Here is a 23,277-nt window from a genome sequence, read left to right as displayed (position 1 = left end):
GCACTTTGTGGAACTTGCAGCAACTATGAGCCCGGGTAGGTCAAAGACTTGACGTTGCTACTACAGGCACGCCTGACTGGCATTTCACCACACTTTTTTTAAAATATTGTCAGGTGATTTTTTATTTTTTGCATTATTCCGGATTGCTGCGGCACTCATGGTAATTCTCACAACCAGTGGCACATATAGCAGGGAAGACAGATATGGTGGGTGCCTGTCCAGTTTACATGGGCTGGCAACCAGGTTTAGGACATTGCTGCCACTACTGTGATGCACGTTTTTTATTTTCCTCCTGTTTGCATCACTCAATTCCACGTGCAGGACTGTAACGGTCTCCCTATTAACTTGGCGTCTCCCGAGATATTATTGTTAACAGCCTCGCATGACTATACCTTCTTTCCTGACTGATTAGTCTCAGTTTATAACAGCCAATAATTCAATCCTTCTATGGTTACCTCAGCTGTGCAACAAGGCCCTCTCCTAGGCCTTGTTGCACAGCACGCAATCGCACGGCACACGCCGCTCATTTGTATGCTCAAGGATGATGCTGTCCTTGGTGTTATCCTTGCGGTCATCCTATAACTCGCCCTAGACCTGTAGGACGACCTCACTTGTCACAGTACGTGAAAAACAAGCGGTGGCGTTGCGGTGACCATCAAAATATGTCGTCAAGCGTCATCAACGTGATGTCATCAAGCATCACCCTACATCATCAGCGTGATGTCACTGCCGGAGCGTTGTGTGCAAAAGGTGCGCTTCGTACTTCATCTGTGCTCGTTGTGTGCTTCATGCGATGAACTGTGAGGCAACCGCGTCTACACCTATGGCCTCGACATCGGCAGCAGCGTCTACATCTACGGCGGCTCTCGCAAGCAAACGTGGCCGCTCACGCGAATACGCCACAGCCTCCTTTAGTGTCCACCTCTAGGTGTCATTCTCAATGTCGTCCTAGACGTCATCCTCTAGGCATCATTCTCAACGTCGTCCTAGAAGTCCTAGACGTCTTTCTTGATGTCCTTCTAGAGGCCGTCCTAGACGTCATTTTTGACGTCGTCCTAAAGAACATCTTAGACGTTATTCCCTAGGCGTCGTTCGAGACGTCGTTCCAGAGATCGTCCTTGACTGGCTTTCGCCTTCCGATATGTAAGTATTCTTAAGTGTACTCGTGTAATTTTTTTATTCCTAGAGTTGATGGTTTAGCAAAAAAAAGAAATTTAGGGCCAAATTCAGAATGTCGCAGCCTAGGGGGTGCAAGCTACCACCTAACACAAAGGGTATAGCCTCTACCATCCATCTATCCATTCATTCTTGTCACAGGTGCTGAGTATCGGTCACGCTTCAAGAGTCTCGGGCCATCGGTTCCGCATCAACGACATTACGTGCCACCCTGTGCTTCCGCTGCTGCTGACAACCTCGCACCACAACCTGCCAAGGGTCAAGGACCCAGCGGACCACGAAGACCAGCTTCCGCGACAGGACAGCAAAGAGGAGCGGGACGGGAGGAAGCGGCGGGATTCCAGTTTAGCTGCCGCACCGACGGAGGGCTTTTGCAGCGAGCTCATCCTCTGGAAGGTGGAGTCCGTCGGACCTCTGTCCAAGTCTGGGGGAGTGGCGGAGCTGGCACGGATCAACTCGCTGGAGCCGTCTGCTTTCTCCAACGTGGCCTGGGTGCCCACATTGCTGCCCAGGTGAGCCTGAAATGCCTGCATTGCTCTCTGCCACAGGCTGGCCTGGCACCAAAGCTTTTAGGAATGTGAGCGACTTGTCGCTAATTTTAAGGTGTCGGGACAAACGCACGGTGGGGTTCCTGCACTTGATGATGATGAATAGCTACAGCGTGGTTTCTCAAAACGGGTTCCTAGGAAACCGGTGATTCCCCGGAGTATTATGAACAATAAATAGCACAAAAGACAGACAAGGACAGGAACACAAAGACGGGACTAGCGCTTCGCGTTTGCCTTCATGTTCTTGTTGTCTGTCCTTTGCACTATTTATTGTTCATAATGCTTATCCAACTAGCCCTCCTTAATATTTTAGCGGCATGTCGAAGCAAAACTTCGGACAGCTACCGCCATCTATGAACGATGGCGGCAACCTTGCCAACTTGCGGCCGGCCATTACTTTTCCACGGACAAGTGGCGTGTCGGCACAAAACTCGAGCCAGTTCACCGTCGCCCTCACTCACATAAGACGAGAAGAGTCACCCATTGTGTTCCATGCTGTCTCTTTCCCGGCGTCCGCGTCAGAGGCCACCTGCGTTTGTGCCATCGAGCATGCCTTGTGATCGGCGCAGCCCCCTCGGGTATCCCAAATAGCGGCCAGGCTCTTTAAATCGACTGCAAAATTTGGTTTCTTTACCTATTACGCTACGATTTTGTGCAGCGTTGCCTACCGATGGTGCATTTTTTTTTTTGTAAAATTTGCAGAGCGAATTTATTTGAGGAAAAAGTATAGAAAGAAAAAGGCTTAAAGACCGATGACCAATTCGCGCTTTCCACTTTTCCCTCGCTTCCTCCTTTCCCCGTTCTACCCTGTCCACCGTTGTCTTTTCCTCCTCCCCCATGGTGAGGAGGATCTTCTGCCTTGCAGAATCTCGAATCTGGTCGTCAGCCTTTAACTCCTATGGAAACCCAGTGAAGCCACCGGTCTTCAATCAATAGGGCGCCTTATTGTTTGAAGACTGGAGACTCGCTGCATTTCCATAGGAGCTAAGCCTTTTTCTTTCCTTACTTTTTCCTCAGGTAAGTTCACTCTTTTCAAATTTTACAAAAAAAATGCACCACCTGTGGGTAATGCTGCCCAAAATCGTAGCGCGATAGCTTAAGCAACCGAATTTCGCGGTCTATTTAAAGAGGCTGGCTGCTATTTGCGACACCCGATAGAATAAAACGTCATCGTCTCACCTAACAATACAGCTTCGCTGGTCTTCCTTATATACCAGAGTGGAAAGGCTGAAAGTTTTTTTTTAAACGAAAGACTTTGCTCCAAGTGTATGGGGGAACAGTCCAAGTTGATTTTTCGTCAGAGCAAAGTGATAAATTTGTCGTATGTACAACAATGTGGTAAAGCAAGTCTGTTTTGTACTGTTTCCTAGTGTTATGCTGGCGCTACTGTCGTTTTGTAAGTTTATTACCTTTATCATGCAGCACCACTTTAGGGAGCATTTCGAATTCTCCGAGCGCCTGCTTCGTGGCCTCGGACGGTCGGCGGTTGCGGGTGTACCAGGCGGTGATAGACGCTCGCACGCTGCTCGCCGAAGTGCAGGCTGCGCGTCGCCGGGACAACGCCGACGTGAGTTCTCTACTTTCAGCACCCATCGCTGGGGCCTTCGTTGTGCGCCCTTAGTTTTCGCATGAAGCCGAGAGGTTGTCCGTCCAAACTATTGTCAAACCATGTTTACCGACTGAATGTTAATATAAACTAAGCCACCTGGAGCTGTAGCACATCTGCATTTGGTGAACAAGCTCCTGCTTCCACTTGCTTCGCACTCTGAAGGCTCGTTCACACAATAACATCGGACTCTGATTGGCTGCACTATGACCAAGTGGCACCACTGGTGGCCATTGCTTGACACCAGATAACTCGTCGAACCCTACGAGAAAAAATGTGTAAAGAGAGAGTTCTCATTTGTCTTGCTATTCCTGCGAAACCTTGTAAAAGTTTCTTTGCAAGACACTTCACACGAGCTTCAAAAAGTTTATTTTTATTCGTTCCTCTCGTAGACTTGCACGTATTGCCTGGTGTCAAGCAACGGCCACTGGCAGTGCCACCATCGGGCTCCCAATCCACGATCCAGCCGACCACAATAGAAATTGGTGCCATTGGGTAGCCCTGCAAACCCTTCTGATCTACGTATAGTTAGGCTGAAGGTTTCACAGCACTTACGAGATGAAACATAGATGTCTATGAGAACTGGTCTCTGTCGGACTTATCTCAAGCCCCTGGTGAAAGAATAAAGCATAAGATACCTGCGTGCCTACATAAATACTTAGAGGTCGGAAGCAGGGGGGGTAAAGGTGGGTGAGGAGGAGTGGCAAATCCCGCGCGCCGACATCCTGGGTCCCGAGTGAAAGATCGTGAAAGAGAGCGACAGAGCACGAGAGAAAGAAACCAATGTTGCCAGCTGAAGGACGAAAAGTCGCAATGGTAATCGCAAAGACTAAAAACTCTCAGCAATATAAATAGTGATAATTTAGCGTTGTAAACTAAATTTTGAGCTATTCTAACGCTTATAAAAAGTGGTGTATTCATTACGCTGCATTAACTTCCCTTCTGTCGAAATCTCTAAAATCCGGTGGTTGCGCGGTTTCGTATTTCTGGGGCGCGGCCAACGCCGCGGCCATCCGCAAAGCCTATGGCGAAGCTGGTGATCTCGGTTATCTGGTTTAGTTTAGAGTTGACGGAAGGCTGCACATCTGCGCGCTATGCAAAAAGAAAGCTTCGAAAGGAACGCGAATATCTTTCCACCGGTAAGTTTGTGGATTGTTGAAGTTCATGTAACTGCTCTGATGATATAATTATATTTGTGAAGTCGAAGGCAGTTGGTAACCATGTGGGACCCCGAGGGTCTGCCTGCATGCTCCGCCGCTTGCGGCAGCCAGAATGCATGGGAAAATGGCGGACCTTTTTTTCTAGAGTTAGTATGTATGATCTCTATGGTCGGAAGTGCTGTGAGGCAACCGGTCGGATGGTTCCAGCGTGTTGTCATGTTAAGCCACCACAAGATGTAGAATCAGTCACGGTGAAACACGAAGTTGTGAACCAGGCTTTAGCGCACTTGAGGACCAGGCAACTGTCACCAGTTTTCTGCTAGCTATGAGTACTCTGACCAGGATATCTGTTTAACGTTATGGCAGACTTGTCTGACAATAGGTTGGAAAATGAGGTTTCTTGAGGCGTGTTTGGGATGAGCTACCATCAGAGTCACCATCAATTGCAAAGGCATTCGTTGGTGTCTGTGGTTCTTACAGGTGGCGAGCGTTTCGAGCACAACTTCTTCCGGCATTGACGCGCAGCATGTGTACCTTCAAGACGACTTCCGCATCGTGAGCCTTCAGTCGACAGCGCGTCCCGGTTGCGTGGTGGAACTGGACGCGATTGCAGAGGCCACCCACGTGAGATACCCTTTTCGTGCTCGTGCGGTTCGTTGCCACTCGGCTTGCAGCCAGAACGAGTGGCCACGTGATCTTACGCCGCTTCTTGGTGCACTTACCTCGCAACTAGAATTGTGTGGATATTCTAATTTTTGAATAGTAGTTTCGAATAATATGCTATTCAATATTCGCTTTGAAATGAATTGCGATGTTCTTACTCTTCGAAGTGTTGATCGCAAAAGGTTAGTCCCGTTGAGTGCGCTTCTCGCCGAGCAGCTGTGCACAGTGGGGAAGCAACACCTGCGAAGCTCTCTGGCTTTGTGGGTATTGCTTCCCCGCAGTGCACGGGTGCTCGGTGACAAAGTGAACTCCATGGGGCTAACCCGCCGCAATTATTTGAGAGAAAAGTTGGGCAGCGATGTCTCCTCAACCCGCGTTCATCATTGGTGTTTTTTTTTTTATCAAATTTGAAATTGAAAAAAGAATAATTGGGTATGGCGAGCAGATTTATAAATCCCCTGACTAAGACAGCTGCGACAAATTTGTCATTTACATGGCACAGTTCATAAATATAGTACTTATATAAGTGGAAGGTTGGGAACAGCCTTCACGAGTTCAACTCAATTTTTGTTTAAGCATGGTGAATGGTAATGAAAGGCTTGAAGAAACTATTCGATATTCGATTTGAGTCCAAAACCACCATTTGCTTCGAATTTGCTTCAAACTTAAAATCCACTAGTCGCACATGCCTAAACTATGTCAACATGCCTGTAAAAAGATTTATGATCCCTTTGTTTTGTTTTTTTAATTTTGAACCTGCAGTGCCATCAGGCATTGCTGCAAAAGGTAAAGAAACATTAAAACATTTTTCAGAATTGGGGAAACTTGGGGCACAAACAATTGCAGAGGCAATGCATTATGTTCCCTAGTAACCTTTACGAAAAAATAACTTTTACTCAATTTCGTTGTGGTACAGAGCTTGTGTATTTTGTAATGTGGGCTTTACATTGTGAAATATAATTGGGAGGTGAAGAGTATGACAAACTACTAATGCAAGTGGTTTTATGATAGATACTGAATAAAAACTTGAAACATAAATGCTTTTATTGAAGTACCAATGAATTCTATTGTGGTGCTTTTATCCTATCACTAAAACTTCTGTAACAGTTGTACCATCCTAGGACGACGCGAGCAGCATGGTTTTTCATTCTCATTTTAGAGAGATAGCTGTTATACGGGGCCACAGGGGCTTCCCAGCTGCACTCGCTGAGTCGGTGTTTTGCCAGGCAGGAAACTTTGTTCCACATGCGCTCACACATGCACTGACCTGTGACGCCTCGAAGAGCACATGCACTTTGGTCTTGCTAGGTGGCGGTGTTTTCTATTTCTTCTACGGCAGGTGGGGGAGGCCGCTACACATTCCTAACCATAGAATTCGATTTGCGTGTACAGTCTCCACCGACGTAATAGATCCATTCTCCTTGACAGTTTTTGCTGCAGTGCTAAGCACAAGTTGGCCTTATGAACCTCATTTTTGGAGCGAGAATAAAACGAAAGGTTTGTTTATTTCCTCACCCAGAGTAACGTGGGCCTGGCCAAAGTGAATCCCACAGAGCTGCCGAAAACTGCGTCGGTGAATGGGTCTTTCATATGGTTGGAGGTTGTACTGTCGGACGTAAAGCAACCCACAATTCGTAGCGATACGTGTCTCGAATTTGGTCTTGGGCAGAGGCGTTGACTCGTGCAAGCAGTGCGATCCTTTTCTACGCACAGAGTGTCCCCCCAAAACAAAATTATGTCTTTTTCGCCCCCAAAGAAAACTGTGCGTCGCCAAACGCTCATTCTCTGCTTGAATGTAGCGCCAGTTGTCCGAACCAGATGCCGACGCTTCAAAACTTCAAAAGTAGTTAGTAGTTTTTATTAAATTTTAAATTGGAAAATGGCCGTCGACGGAGCTCTCAAATGCATGGAGCTGAACGGCACCAGGTACTAAAAACGGGCACAAATGGGCGCCCCATTTTATCGTTGAGATTTCCAGAAAATCTTTTTCATAACTTTTGACTGAGATGATGGTTAGTTTAGGACCACTAGCCCTAAATTTGGGTAAAGAATAAGCGTTCGGCAATGCGCAGTTCATTTTCGTGCTCAAATAAACTCTAAATATGTTTTTTTGAATACCCCATACTTCAGTGGCCACGAGGTCGTGTTGTATCTGCGATCGAGTAAATTAAGAGTGGATACGCATAAAAGCGGGTCTCGCCACACACAACAACAGCCGTCGCTGTCACGTCTCTGCATTTGTGCAAAGTTTCACAGCCCCCGTTTCCGTTTCGCGAGTCCGACACCGTTTCGTGATCGTAGTTGTTGCGGGTGCGCAGGACTGGCAGAACACGCAACTTCTGCACGTGTTCCAAGAGCAGCTGATCGTGGGGGCCAAGAGCGGGGGCACCCTGGCCGGCGTCTTGGGCCCCCAGGAGGAGTCGCAGGAGCGCCAGGTGGGTCTGCTGGAGACCTCGTACCAGGCGTTTGTGGACCTGCGCCACAGCTCGGACTTTGAGGAGCCCTTCTACCTGGTGGTGCTCGAGAAGGCCGAGTCGGGGCGCTCAGCTCTGCACATGTGGCGCCTCGTCATCAGCTCCAGGGCTTCTACCGACGGTGCGTGCTTTCCTTTCTATTCGTCGCCGCTCCAACAACGAACCGTTTGCGAAAGTTCCCACGCCTGTGTCGGAGGATGAACGGCCGCAAACGAGGCTTTTATAGTCCGTTGCAGCTCAAGAAGGTAGAGCGAGGGTAAGACGGGCCGGGGAAGAGGAAGCAGACAGAACGCTGGAGAAGAGAGGGGGAACCTCCTCCTCTCTTTAGCATTCCGTCTGCTTCCTCCTTCCCGACCCGTCTTATCATCGCCCTGCCTTCTTGAGTTGCAACGAACTACAGCCGTAAACCATTGCAATCCATTCTTTTCGTGTGTTATGTCACGAAGTGGATTGCAAAAAAAATAATTTAAGCATGCGTTAGTCATATTTGATGAACTCGGAGACACGCATAATGTGTTGCAAATGACCTGGGCACATGCTGTGCGTGTGTGTGTGACATCACATCAGGTCGTGACTGTGACGTTGCACGGTGTCGCATGATGTCAGTATGCCTCGTGGCACCCTGACCACAAGGTCATATAGGTAAGTGAAATAGCCCCTATGGGGCTATATTGCTTCTATGACTTTGACCTTTATGTTGGTTGAGCTTAACGCTCGATCGTAACATGTCGCTGTTCTCGTGAAGCCCATCCCTATAAAACATTCGGTGTTAAAACTTGATTAAGCGCTATTTTATTTTTTCTTTACTCTGCTTGGCAGAAGATTTCTTGTGCATTGGATTGTGCCAAGAGAGCTAGTTCGAGAGTTATTAGCTTTTTAAGTTGGAGCTGGACATCGTTCGCTCTTTCTGCATCACTGCCGCAATCGCTGTTGCACACTCAATAAGCGTAGTATTGACTTACTAGATAATGCCACTGCTCCGGCGTACTCTCCCATTGGTACGCCTCGTATTCTAAGCACGAGACACGAGATGGCACGAAATGCATGACCAGAACGTGAGACACAGACAGACCTAAGAAGATGCTAGTACTGTACGGTGGTGTCATTTGGTGCGTTAGTAATTGCGCCTTTTATTGCCATCGCCAAAAGCGGACTCTGTAAGAAGCTATGGTCACTGACATGTTAAGAACAGCAGGGAGGTCCTTCAGTTGTCTCGCTCCTAGCACAACCTTAAAAAAAAGTGCCTTTGTCCACAATGTGCAAAGGGAAAGTGATTCGCGCATCCTCGTGATCCTCGCATCGCCGCATACACGCAGCATGGGTAGCCTCTCGTCGGTGGTCAACGTGAGCGTGGCCCTGGTCGCGAGCCATGGATGCCAGCCCTTTCCTCCATGCTCGCTTTTGGGATGGAGTACGGCCTTGGCGTAATGGCGCCATTAGGAAAAGTCTGCGGCAGTGGCAACACAAGCGAAGGCGCAAATTTTCCCGGGGTTGTTGAGCGGTGAAGGTAGGGCGTAATGTTGGCATTCAGTGACGAGTGGAGAGGGGGACGCTTGCAGGCGATTAAGGCGAAGCTCCGCGGGGAAGGTGGATGCAAGGCGACGAGTTCTGGCAGAACATGTTTTACGTTTCGTGTCGTGGTTTGAGAAGTAGAGTTGTCGTGGAATTTAAAGTGGTGGAAGTTCCTAAAACCCTCCAGTGTTACGTGTAGCAACTGGACACTTCCAAAGTGGGATTTCGTATGACATGAGCAATGCTTTAAAGTACCGTGTTGAGGTTATCGTTAGCAGATGTTGGGGAAGACGCTCCGTCGATGCTTGCTGCTCGTCGCACCGTTATTGACGAGTCTTTGGGGCTCTCCTCTCTTCTTCCTTCATGCGGCATGGCCTATGGAAATGCCCGACTTATCTCTCTTGCGCCATGGGGGGAGAGAAGAAGCATTTTTGCATCTTTGCTGTGACACTGCCATTCTCATTCGGTGTCTGTAGCTGAGCAAGGGTGTTTAATTTTCAGGGGGGATGGCACAGACTTCTGGCCGTCTGCCCGAAGACCTGCCACCTCATGACAGTGACCACTCACTGTCGTCCCGAAGCAACAGCCCCGAACTGGCAGCGTCCGGTCAGGGGGGACCGAATTCGGCGTCACCGCGAGCGTCTCCTCTGCGCATTACGACCTGCAAGGTGAGAGCTTTGTCAGGGGGAGTGGGCTGCACGCTGAACAAAATACGAGTACCGTGTTTTGCGGTCTGTAAGTCGAACCTTTGTGTAAGTCGCACCTGTCGTAAAATATCAGTGCACTCCATTAAGCGCCTGTCTACTCCTCAATTCTGTAACATTCAGGAAATATACAAATGACGTATCTTCACATATAGGTTGACCTAAAAGCACCCGTCTTCCAGCTTTACAGAATTATCTTCAGATTTTGATTGGGTGCTCGCTCAGGATTTTTTATGTATATGTTTTCTAAGGTCGGCCCAGAAAAACTGCATTGAAAAGTCCACCTATATGTACCGTATTATGATCGCAATATATGCGCAAGCGAGAGCAAGTTTCGATGTTCTCGTCAACGAATCGAATGAAAAGCATGTACAACCCCTATTGCAAATTTCTGCAGTTAAGCCTCGCACTTAGAGAAGTAAAAATGAAAGGACATAATTTGCACCAATGTATATAAAACACACTAATGGATTTTTAGAAAACAATAAAACACAACTTATATGTTGAAAAGCACAGTGCTTACTTATCCTTGAAAGGTGATATGTGAAAATGTGTTGGTTGCTCGGTTCGTTTTGGTGTTTCAAAATAAGGGATTTGCGTGCTGCTTTACCACTGTCTTCGCCACAGTTAGCGCTAAGGTTGTTTCGGTGGCGCCCTCTTACGGTTCCCGTCCGCGACGTCACAACTGGGATTCGCCTCACCATGATGTCGCGAGTTGCTATCCTGACCACTTGTCACCAGTCGCAAACTGCAAGTTGATGGTGTGTCCAAAAAGCATGGTGGAAGCTGGGAGTCATCGCATTCTTAAACCAATGCCATCAAAGTTGGCAGTCCGGCATTACTCTTCTTTTTGTTCATGAAAGCAACAACAAATGCGGCTAAAGACGCTATAGCCAGTGTTTGTCCGATTGTGCGTTCTACACCGACAGCGACGCCTTTAATGAGAAAAAGGGGCAAATTTTAAAATAATTTTTGATATTTAAGTTATTTCCACGAAAATTCGTTTAATTTTCAGTCAAGGGTGCAGGCTTCTACGTCGACGTGTAGCATGGTGCCGTCGCTTTGTTTGCGGCTTGAGAATGTACGACGCCTACGTTTCCCGCAGGTGTGCACGCAAGAGCTCCCTTTGCCCCAGGGAGTGGAAATCGCACATGCTGCCCCGGCGGCTGGGCACCTGAGCTCTTCCAACATTTACCCAGCGTGCTTTGCACCCTACGTGTTGTCCACGGCCTGCTCGGACGGGCTGACCAGGTGAGTTTCACTTGGACCCACGCGAATAACGAAGGGCAGGGTCGAATCGAATCAAGTATGGAGCTGGAAATGTTACGTTGGATACATTTCACAAAAAGTGTAATAAACTGCTAAAAAGAATTCGCCGTCTTTTTCGCATTTCCTAGAAGGAGACCTTGTTGCGCCTGCGGTTGTCGGTCGCAGCAAAGCCTGGCACGAGTCGCCAATTCCGGCGAGCAATCCGTGACTGCTCTGGGTCGAGAACTTTGCTCAGTGGGCCCTCGGTAGCAGCAGAACCGACCACACATACTATGGAGGCTCTTGCTGACAGGCTTGATGTACACAGTGCGACACGGTTAATGCGAACACGACTTTGGCATTCTTTTGCGTCTTACTTCGAAAGTGCACCGGCGGGCATCGAAATCTACCGTTTTCATTATCACTTTCTACCACTATGATAGTTTCAATGACGCTCCATCAAAACTGTGAGAACAACAAAAGAAACCAATGAAGGCTCTTTTTCTTTCATTCGTTTTGTTTTATTTTATAATATGTTGCAGCAGTAATGTGCAATCAGTGCTTGGATCCATGGCCAAATGCTAGTTTGAGGTTCAACAACAAAATAGATTTTTGAACGTGGCAGGCAACACGCGCTACGTGAAATAAAAATGCTATCATTGCAGGATACTAACGTAATAGATGATTCTACATTTTACTAATGTGATGCGCGATACGGCAAATTTCTGATCTCAACTTTCATCTAGCAACTCGAGAAAAAATTAATTTTAAAGATTCTACCTAAAAGTTCATTTTCACTTTCACATTGCTGTTTATATTATTCCAAATCAAGGCACTGTTAAACTCGATTTGCCTTCGTCATAGGTAATGCGACACAATCTTAAATTAAACGGACTGCTTGTTCCAGCCCTCGTATGTCATAGTGAAAAACAGTGCAAAAAAGACGGGACACAAAGTAGAAGACGGATACAGGACATACGCTGACTAACAACCGAAGGTTTATTGAAACTTCCACGCATGCACAGTGTCGTTCAATGACAGCTTTTACTATGTCGTTCAACCAACCAGCCCAGCAAGCTACCTCGTATGTCATGTCGGAGATTTCAACAGACTTGGGGGAAGTGGGCCAGTGGATTCCATCATTGCGGCAGAGTCGTATATGGAGAGAGTTTGGCCAGTCTATGATCTTGCCGCCGTGACGGCCCCCTCCCGAGTGAGCCAATCAGGTTGTGGCGCAGAGCGAGAAGCGTGGGCACATGCGCGTTAACTCCTGGCTGCTCCCAGCTGAGCGGGGAGGGCCGCCATTTTCATTCATTCGCCCGGCGGAATGCATGGGATCGACATCCAAATTTCGGTTCTTTCCTTTTATTTGGCAGGCTCTGGCAAGAAAATGATATAGTGTTATTCCTCAGTGGCTTAAAATCCTAACTAATGAAGTTTCTCCACGTTTGAATGCAAACTTTTATTCAGGCAAAAAAGGAATAAGCTCGTAGCAGACGACGCGTAGCCTCAACAGTGCTCGGCGCCGACTGCGTTGCGTCAAAATGGCAATCGTCTCCTCTTTGCTCCCTTCTTTCTCTCTCATTCCTTCGGCGCTCTCCTTCTTTCCCTTCACTTTTCTCCTCTCCGGCGCCTTCATCGCCACACCCAGTGGCCAAACTCTCCCCACATACGGCTCTGCATTGCGGGAACTGTTCGGGCTTGTTTGCACTATTAGTGTCGCGGAGTGTATGCCATCAAAGCAGCGCGGGAGTGACCAGGGCGGGCACAGCAAGAAGATGGAGTAACGAGCATTGTGGCTGCAAAAAAAGGGGGTGCTGGGCCCAGCAGCAGCAATTTGTTTGGTGTGGTGCATCACGTGTGCGACAGACCGTGATTTCTGACGGACGTGAGCGAATGCATTCTAAATGCCATGAATATAGGAATACGTCGAGCGAAGTCAAAGAAACGAACAAATTATTATTTTTTTAACTTCTTTATTTTTGCATATACACTGCGTGCGGGAACTATAGGGGGCGCTTTGAAAAACGCGCGCTGCGCCGCTAGCGGAGGAGCTGGCGTTCGACTGTGAGGCGCGTTCAGCAGCCTGCGGCGCCTTTTCGCATGCCAAGCTGTGGCGGCGGAAGCGCGCACGGACGAAACTTTTGCTTTTTGAGCCGATACGTTGAGGGGGACGTTGCATGAATGCTGGGGCAGACCTAAGAAGGGCATTTAGCTGTTCTCCTCTTCTTATATATTGAGTTTTAGTCGTTATTCGGGGGAATTTCTCTAGTTGCGGCCAAAAAAGGAGTTGGAGCAATTTTCCGAAAAGCAAGACGGCCGCCACCATAATTGCTTTGAGTGGAAAATTTATTTCGCTCGTCGCTGTAAACGTAGGACTGCTGGAGCGATGATATTTGGAGGCGAGTGAGATGTCCACTAAGTTTCTGCACGAAGTGTGCCAAGTTTCATTAAGACAGCAGGTGTGAAAGTTGTTTAGAATGAAGAAATAAAGCTGTACGGTATATCCGATATTGAACCCAAAATGTTGTGTTATAGCGGGCTGTGCACAGTGAAGATTTGGGCACACAGGTGCTTGGACTTGACAGTAACATGGCACAGCACTTATTATACAAAAAAAAAAAAAAGGTGGCATAGGGAAATTAGGTGAAAATTTGGTTTGGGTGGCGTAACTCAATGGGAACCGGTTTTGACCATGAAAAGGCTGTCAAAAGAATACCACTGGTCGGGGGAGGTGGAGACTTTAGAGGTAGGAAGGTACTAGTGGACTGTACTTTCATTTGAAACAACTTTACGAAAAGTGGTTCCAAAGCCGAGAAAACAAAGTTGTCAGCCAACACACGGTTTGGCTGCCAAGGGCTTTTGCGGTCAGCTGTTGTGTAATAACTTGTTGTGTGAGGTGCTGGTTTTCGGCCCACAGGTACTTTGACATGACCGTCACTTGGCACAACACTTATTATAACAAAAATAGTTGGCATAGCGAAACCAGGTGGAAATTTAGTTTGGGCGGCGTAACTAAATGGGAACTGGCTTTGACCGTCAAAGGCTGTCAGAAAATACCACTCATCGTGGGAGGTGCACACTTTACAGGTAGGAAGGGACCAGTGGACGGTACTTCTAGTTCGAACCACTTTGCGATAGGTGGCTCTAAAGCCGAGAAAAAAAACATTGCTGTCTACAGAACTCGGGGTGTCAGTGCTTCCACATCCAAAAGGAGGCTGATCAAGAAAGAAAGCACACCACATAAACTTCCATACTCAAACGCCGATTCTCCAGTGATTCCGAGTTTCGTGGTTGTTTTCTTTAGATTTATATTTGTCACTTTTTTTACCGTTCAAATCTTTCTTCATGAAGTACAGATTGCGTGCCATATTTGTCCGGAAATATCATCGACACGTACGATGGGGACGAAACTTCTTTGGAGGGCATTCCTCCAACGAAATTGGCACTGCATACCCGCCAGTGTGGGATGGCATTTCAATTCATCTCATCGGCGCTGACACATGTAGGCGTTGCTGGTACGAAAACAAACGCAGAGCACAAAGCGGCAGTGTAGAATATGTCAGCCGTGCCGACACAGTGGCAGACATGATCGGGACACCAAATTTCTCGCGTCGTACGGCACGGCTCCATCGTTGTTGCTGTCCCACAAAACATCGGCGAGGTGAAAAACTGTGAAACTTTGTCTCCACGAGATACGACGCATAACTATTGAAGCACTTAATGACGCAGCACAAGCAGCACTTCATGCTGTGAACCCAGCGCAACAGCACCACTCTGACTTCAACGCGTACCAACGTACGCGGTGTGGTTTCGGTTTCGTTTTCTCTGGGGAGCTCACTGCCTACCTTCGGTACCGGCCGCGCGGCGGCGCGCCAGTCGCGTCGCACGGAGTGTATACCGTATTTACTCACATAATAAACACACTCGCATATTAAACGCACCCCCCACAAGGGGCATCAATATTTTGACTTTTTTTTTCCCTCCCGTAATCAACACACCTCCAATTTTTTCATCCGCGAGTCTCGAATTGTGTCCAATTTAGCAAGCCACCAAGCCAGTTTTCTTTTGCCGCCAAGCGGTCAGGCCAAGTCAAGCCAAGCCAAGCCGCTCTCGTAATGGCTGCAAGTGCGTTGTTGCAGAAGTGATCAACCGCGAAACCGAGTGTCGCGCACACTTGACGAAGCTTGGGTCGACGAATTGCCGAGCCCCGGACATTCTTCGCCTATCGCATGCATTGATGTCAACAAACAAGCCGTCCGTCATCTGTGGTCCGCCTTCAGACACTGAAATCGTGAAAGTGGTTAGGCTTAATTTCACATCCTTCGGGTAAATGCGTTTAATTAATCCGTAACAGAATGGCACAGCGAGGTGCATGCTGCGCTGTAGGCTGAGAGTGTCTGGTAGCCTCTCTGTGAACGAAACTTGATCTGTGCGAGCGGGCTTCGGTGGTTGGGGGTTGGACTTCGTACGAGTTTTTATACGCATACTCACGGATATACCCGAGTGCGCTGCCGGATACTAGCAATATATATCGCCTAAGAATGGTCGGATTGCCTTTCGTGCTGAGTGAGCTTAGTAGGGCGCTTTTTTCGGCAAGAGGCACCCCAAAAGCGCCCTAAAAAGGTTTGCAATTTATAAAGCATGGTTATTGTGGCGCGCCCCTGACCAGCCGTGGGTGCGCCTCCATCACTGGAGATGTGCCACAGTACCTTGCCGTGTCATATTGGCATCTAATATGACATTTGCACAAAGTGTGTAAATGCAAAAATTTTACCTCATGTAATGAACGCCCCCCAAATATGTGTCAATTTTTCGGGAAAAAAGTGCGTTCATTATGCGAGTAAATACGGTACTGGGGCGCTCACTTTTAGATTGGGCTTTTATGAATGGAGAGCGCTTGTCTCTGTCTTCTTTGCACTCCCATGTTTGCTTGCTTCAAACAATTTTAAAATGCACTCGTTGTAGGTTTTGGAAGTGCCTGGTGGATCGCGACGAAAAGAACAACCCCAGCTACGCGTGGGTGGAGTGGGAGATGACCCTGAACAAGGCGTCAAGCGCCATACCCGTGCCTGGTGAGTGCCTCCATCTTGGTTTCATTTCATATTCTAACTGCTGCAAAGAGGTTGGGTATAGATAACCCAGTGGGCTAGCACACACCAGCTTGGAGCAGGTGGAGCGAAAGCTCACACGGCAGAACCCAGGGACCCTGGGTTCAATCCTCACCCTTGCCCGTTTCGATCTGGATGAGCATCGTACCGGCGTGCGGTCGTGTATCACTCTTGCGTGGTGCTCGTTAAAGACCCCAAGCTAGCGTTCGTACTGCACTGGCTAAATTGCTGATCTACAGCTGGGAGACAAGTCGCCCACTGAGGCCGACTAACTTCTGGCTGTTTAAACATACACACATCATTACTATTATGTTGCAAAGCAGTATATGAAGTAGAAATCGAAGCCATATTTTTTTTTGGAATGAATGGTTTCTAGTTATTTCTCTTTTCTAGCATATCCATATCACTCCCATGCCCCTTTGGCACACCCTTATCACTGGTGCTAAACTCCTTTGATATACCATTTCATGGCAAACAATATTTTTTTGATTCTCAGAGTCAGGAATCTTGTTCTTTCCTCACTTCTCTCCTGGTACACTATATGCTTTTGTGAAAACATGGCACTTTTTTACATCTTCCCAGAGATTGGTATACATTAATAAATTTTACCACCTCACTTTTTGTCCAAGCGCACTATGTCACCATGTTAATTGTTTTAATAGCGGCATTTGACTTCGAGAAAGACCAGAAAATCGCTGGCTAGTTGTACGGGCTAATTTTGTCGTGCCTCACGTGTCCTTGCAATCGCTCATCACAGTTGTCTCTTTGCTGCCTCAGGGACACCTCTGAGCGTGAGCTGCGCGTACAGCGGCCGAGTGGCGTGCGCCTACAAGCGGGGCCAGTCGTTCACGCGACCAACGTCCGTCAACCCCTCCGACCGTTTTGTCAATCTCGGCGTGGCCATTTACGAGTGCGAGTCCACGGGCGGCTCCGAATGGATCCTCGAAGACACCGTGCTCCTCAACAACGTCAGGTGCGTGTCGACGGAATGTCGCGTCAAAGGTCATTCGGCATTACGAGCGTGTTGCTCATCTTCCTAGCTCGAGGGTTTGAGACTTCTTTGGGGCTTGGAGGAAGCCTTTGCTGCTTTGAGTGAGAGTCGAGGAAACTTGAGCTTTCTTTGACACTTGCAGTGAAGCAGCCCAAAAGTTTGTTACTTTTGTTAAATTTGTTAGCAAACTTGGTTAACAGTGTTCTTTAATAATTTTAAACATAGGGAAAAAAAAAAGCTTTAATCAACTTTGCTAACAATTGGTTAATACTAGACAGTTTTCGAATAGGGGAACCCAAGCTGTTTGGAGTGCCTTGAGCATTGGGGTTCCTATTATAATGCTTCCTATGGGCAGTGCAAGTTCGTCTGCTTCTTGCACAAGGGTTGCGATGATGTCAGAATGCCGAGTTCTTATTGGCTGATGGAAAAAAATACCGTAGTAGGTAGGCCTCTAGGCACCCAGCATTGAGGTCTACCCGCCATCCTTTCAATTAAAGCCAATCAGAGCTCAGCGTTGTTCAGACGTCACCGCAACCCCTGCGCAAGAAGCAGACGACTTGGTCTCTGCATTGGTTTTTTAACATACTTTGTTAACAGTAAGTTAATGTTGGAAACTAACTTTGCTAGCAATATGTTAGTGTTAACAAACTTTGTTAAATTTGTTAACATTGTTAACTGACTTTGTAGACATGCTGTCAAATTTGTTAACAAGCTTCGTTAACAATTGTTTAATGATGCTAACAAACTTTGTTAACAATTTTTTAGTATTAACAAACTACATTAACAGTTGGTTAACATTGTTAACAAACTTTGTAAACATTTGGTTAACATTCTTAAACTTTGTAAATGCTCAGTGCAGGAGGTGCACGTAAATCGAACGAGCCCAGTGCATGTCTCAGCAATGCATAAATTGCGCTCGTACTACTAAAAGGCTGCCTTACTAGGGGTCAAAACTACAGCAAACTATTTGGAAAGCAAGTTGTTTGCTCTTTGTGCACGAGTTGCGGTGACGTCTGAACAACGCCGAGTTCTGATGGGCTTTGATTGAAAGGATAGCGGGTAGACCTAAATGCTAGATGCCTCGAGGTCTACCCACTATTTCTTTTCAATCAGCCAATAAGAACTCGGCGTTCTGACCTCATTGCAACCCCTGTGCAAGGAGCAGACGAACTTGTGCTCTGCATACACTTTTGTCTGCTTTCTGCTGCGCCTTTCAAAATATAGCCTCTCGAGTGGCTCGGTTCACAGACGAGGGTTTGGCCTCGCCCTCTGCTTTCCCCCTGCAGCCTAGCACGCATGGACCAGACGGCGCCGGGCGTCGACCTTGCCCCACTCATGGACTCGACGCTGCGCCACCGCAAGACTGCCGACACGCTCGTTCAGCGGCTGACCTCGGACGGGGACCTGAGCGGTCCCCCCGCGGGGTCCCTGCAGCGGCTGCTGGCAGTGCCCAGCTACGCAACGCTGCACACGCTGCGTCGGGCCGTCATCGAACAGGGCAACCAGTGCCCGCTGGTGCACAAGTCGCTGGTGCAGCTGGACTGGGTGTCGTCGGAGGACGGCTCGCACGTGCTCACGGTCGCGGTCGGGTCGAGGGTGCTGCTCTTCACTCCGGTGTCGCAGGACCTCATCCAGCAGGGGGGCGGGGGCCTCGAGCAGAGGGTGAGGATCTCGTGTTTTACGCCTCTCTTGCGCTTCTTTTGCACCGACGGCCGCGAATGGAAACGCGGTCGTCCTATGCGGAAGCTCCTGCCGGCTCAAGCGAGCGCGCCGGGGCTGGAGTTTGCATCGAAAAGTAGCGGGTGCATGCCGAAGGCCAGGCGTTCAAAAGAGATGCCGTTCTCACTTTGACAGTGGCCGCGGCCGAACCCTCATCGTGCCGGCGCACGTGCACGACCCTCCGAGTGGGCAAACTTGCACGCCGTACGGCTAGAAGTCAGAAAGTTTGTGGGGGTCCGAAAAACACGACTTTCGGTTACGGCTCACCGATTAGGCTCGTCGTAGGCGGAGCGCAGATCGGGCATGGGGATGGATTCAAAAGCGGAATCGGAAATGGTGTGAAATCCTTAAATCCATGTCTAGGAGGACGTGCAGAAGCGACGAGGAGGCCACAATGATAGCGAATCACAGGAGCGTCAAGCTGCTGTTGCTTTGACATACATTGAGTGATAGCATAAATGCGCTCAAGTTTTTGTTGTCTGCTTATTTAGTTCTTTTTTTACTTTCTAGAGTCGTGCAAACATTTAAATTTTCAGATTTTATTTCGAATGATACGCTATTCGATATTCTCTTCAAGATTAATTGTGATATTCATGTTTTTTTAAGCGTCGATCGTGGTGAGTTATCCCCGTTGAGCGTGGTTCTCACCGTGCTCTGGTGCACTGCAGAGAAGCAACACCCGCAGAGCTCGCTTGTGTGGGTGTTGCTACTCCACAGTGCACCGAACACTCAAAGGGGGCTAACCCGCCGCTATCAACACTTCAAAAGGCCCAAATATTGCGGTCGTGTGCTTAGGGGGAAAGCACACTTTTAAAGTGGGACTATGTACACTCAGCATCTGGCTTCGCAGCTTGCTTGCCAAGCTAATAACTATCTGATTGAACAGTATACTTCTTCAGCTGAGACTTAAATGCCTTGTGTCCGAGCCCTTTGATTAATTTATAAGTGATAGCTCAATCAATGCAGGCGTTCGCTGTCTGCTTTGACACGGAGAGCCTTGTGTTCCCTCTCTTTGGAATGTGTCCCGACTTTCTGTGACTTCACCACGTGGTCACGTCGAATTCTAGGTGCGATTTGACATGACGTGACATGGCTAGTCTTTTATAAAAGAAGTGCTTGATTTATCTTGATCCCATACGTGAAGTCGGTTTACACGCAACATTTTTTCGTGGCGTTCCGTCAGGCTTTCCTCAGGGATTCGAGCCCTTAAGTGCATTCTGTGTTAAAAAAAATTGGCAGCAAAGTTTCAAAGTTTTATAATGCATCAAATACAGCATTTCAGGAGTGATTGTTTGAATTTTTTTTAAAAATATTTTGTGCAGTTGTTTTGGGGAGTGAGGAAGAGCCTATATTTTGTCACTTGAGCAGGGAACTAATTTGATGCACACATCACGTGGTATTATTTTCCCTGGCAAATTTAACTGAGAAACCGAGCCGGTGCATCAGTCACCGAACATCAATTTCCCTGCCAAATTCAGTGAAGAAGTTGAATTCGTGTAGACGCCACTCGATGTCTGGTGACGCGATGTAAGATTTCCCGTTATATTCAGTGGGGGAACTACTTTGGTGTACAGGGCTCGTAACGGGTCGCGTGACGTCAATTTTCCCAGCAAACTAAGTGAAGAAGCCGAATTAGTGTTTAAGTTACGTGACGTCAATTTTCCCCACTAAATTTGGCGGGAAATACGCGGACGGACAAAATTATGGGATTTGGGGGCGTTGGAAGGTGTTTTGTGCTTTAAAACAGTGCAGTCCATCAGACTCGAGCGCAAGTGTGTGAATTAGCCTCGACGTGTGTGAATTAGCCTCGACGTGTCTTGAATCGTGATGTGACGGACCCTCTTATTTTCTTCGGATAGGGTTTGGGTTCCGGCGGGACCCGCCCCCTCCTCAAGCAAATGTCCTCCCTGGGGGCGCCCGTGGCTGCGGCCGGAGCGGAGGCGGTGCGCTGGCTCCAGATCCGTTGCACCAAGCTGGAGACGGCAGACGGACTGCCGGCCCTGCCCATGCAGCTGTCCTGGGTCAGGGACGGCATCCTGGTGGTGGGCATGGACAGCGAAATGCACATCTACTCCCAGTGGAGGCCGCAGAAGGGGGCTCCTAAGGGTGAGCAGACCCAACGTATCAAAAAGCGCGGTTCTTTATAAACCGACTGTTATAAGCGGTACATTGTATATGCGGTATCGTCGTAAGCGGATCGCACTGTATTCAGCGGTTCTTGGCTGCGGCATTTGGTCAGCTTCCATATGTCACATTCTTTAGTAATTATAGAGGATCCACCAAATTTTCATTTGGAGCTTAAGTTAGCACTCTTTTGTATATCAAATTATCGATATATCAAACAATTTTGCAATCCCCTTGGAATTCGATATATCTGGGTTCAACCGTACATGCACACTCTTTTGTTTGTGGGCTTTAGAAACATGGCATCATCATCCGCTAGAGTCAAGAGGCCATGTGAAACATAGCACACGTCATTTTCACTGCCTTTCGTGGTATTTAGAGCCCATGAAAAGACTGTGTCGTTTTTATGCATCTTAAAATCCACACATTAAAACAAATTTTGTCGTTTTAATTGTCTATTCTAGTTTGTTGTTTGGTTACATTTGGTTGTAGGAGTGTTTAGACTGTGAAAAGTTCAATACTGTCGAGACCGGTTATAACGAAGTTGGTTATAACGAAGTAGCGGCTACAGCGAAGCGATCACGATTTCCCATTCGCTTTTGCACCTTGTTAACCGAACCCGGCTATAACGAAATAGCGGATATAGCGAAGTGATTTCCGATTCCCGTTGACTTCGTTATAACTGGTCTTTACAGTATAAATTAAAATTTCTCACTCAAGGAGAAAGTATACAGAACCGTGAGGGTTTTTCGGTCCGACCCAGTGTTGCAAATGGGGGTTCTCTTTGTGCCAGGCATGAGGGGTGCTCCCCAGTGTGGGGCGGAAGAAGAGGACCTGTGCCGCGTGCGGATGGTTCCCGAGGAAGAGTTGCTGGGACGCGTTCAGGAAATGTCCCAGCTCCGGCTGGGGCCGGGGGCACCCCTCGGCTTGGCCCGCAACGCCTCTTCCTCGTCGTCCCAGGCACTGGACAAGAAGAAGATTCGGGTGGACGCATCTTCCGCGCGACTAGCGTCTGCCGCCAAGTAAGCATCCCACTCTACGCTTCCATAACTAAGCGAAAACACTAACGCTACCTGTCGGGTGGCCCTAAGACTATTCCGTCTTGCGTGTCTTTCCTAAGAATTTTTTTGTGCGTCCTTTCGTTTTGGATTTGAAAAACTTTTGACAACATTGTGAGCGACCATTTCTTGTAGATACACAGTACATATGTTTGATCCTGCAAGTACCGCAAAACCTTAATACTCTCTGCAGGGTGCTCCTGTTTGCCATGCAGGCTTAAAAGTATTTTTTATTTAATAAACCAATGAACCGAAGGGAATTGAAACCTTTCACAAAGTTGTATTTGGGTGGTGCCTCGATTATACTCAAATTTTAAAGTAGGTTTCGGGAAAGTGATTAGGCCTAAAAATAACCTGTTTTTTTCCTATGCTCGGGAAGGAAAACGGTAAATACTTCCTGATCGAAGCCGTTGCTCAAAGATGGCACAACATAAAAATGGAAGCCTCTTTGAGGTGATTTCCCGAGAGCAGGTCCGGCAGATACGAGCGCGTGTGGTACCATCTGTGAGTAGCAGCGTAAGCAGAAAGTCTTTGCCGTTTGCGCACTGTGGGGAAGCAACTCTGCAGTGCACCGGTGCTCGGTAGGAAGCGTGCTGAGCGGGACTGGCCCGCCACAATCGACACTTCGAAAAATACAAATATTGCAGTTTATCTGCAAGCTTCGCGGGTGTGGCTTCTCTGCAGTGCACCGGTGCTTGGTAAGAGCAACCTGACATGACCAACACTGCAGAAAGTACAAATATTGCACTCTCGTGCTTAGGAAGAAAGCTCGTTTCCAAAACAGGATGGTACACACGCACACTCATTGTATTTAAAAAAGAATGGGAACTTCGTGAAGGTTGATATCTACATTGCAGTACGCAGCAGAGATGCCCCGACAACCTCTATTAATCATACGTGATTGAAGAAGAGATATTTTTTATATAGAAAGAATATTTAAAAATCTTGTTAATTATGTACAACATGGCATCTCTATATCGTTAAACACCAGGCAAGCGCCCACTCAAACTTTCGAGATAATTGCAAAAAAAAATGGGGGATGGGTGCTTGTCCGGTCATCAGTTTTACATATACATGTACTGTGCATATTTTCTTATATTTTACAAATTTGGTAATGGACGCTTAATGTGGCATGGGTGGATGTGTGGTATTCTGCGGTAGGTTAAATTTTATGTCAAATGCA

At 47.8% G+C, this 23,277-nt stretch overlaps 1 protein-coding gene across 1 annotated transcript in view; it reads left to right on the top strand.

Annotated features, from left to right (window-relative positions):
• LOC8036137 (dmX-like protein 2) overlaps window positions 1–23,277 on the top strand; it is a 131,716-nt gene that overhangs the window by 29,778 nt on the left and 78,661 nt on the right. Inside the window, exons 15-25 of the mRNA XM_029983147.4 lie at window positions 1,318–1,688; window positions 3,147–3,291; window positions 4,971–5,114; window positions 7,472–7,748; window positions 9,641–9,807; window positions 10,949–11,094; window positions 16,060–16,166; window positions 16,980–17,175; window positions 18,480–18,855; window positions 20,772–21,018; window positions 21,830–22,058. Of these exons, the coding sequence (XP_029839007.3) occupies window positions 1,318–1,688; window positions 3,147–3,291; window positions 4,971–5,114; window positions 7,472–7,748; window positions 9,641–9,807; window positions 10,949–11,094; window positions 16,060–16,166; window positions 16,980–17,175; window positions 18,480–18,855; window positions 20,772–21,018; window positions 21,830–22,058 (2,405 nt within the window). The remainder of the gene's footprint in view (window positions 1–1,317; window positions 1,689–3,146; window positions 3,292–4,970; window positions 5,115–7,471; window positions 7,749–9,640; window positions 9,808–10,948; window positions 11,095–16,059; window positions 16,167–16,979; window positions 17,176–18,479; window positions 18,856–20,771; window positions 21,019–21,829; window positions 22,059–23,277) is intronic.

This window comes from Ixodes scapularis, unplaced genomic scaffold (genome assembly GCF_016920785.2).
Source record: "Ixodes scapularis isolate PalLabHiFi unplaced genomic scaffold, ASM1692078v2 PGA_scaffold11__112_contigs__length_91849675, whole genome shotgun sequence".
In the NCBI taxonomy this organism is placed as follows: Eukaryota; Metazoa; Arthropoda; class Arachnida; order Ixodida; family Ixodidae; genus Ixodes; species Ixodes scapularis.
This window is presented reverse-complemented; position numbering and strand designations above follow the sequence as displayed.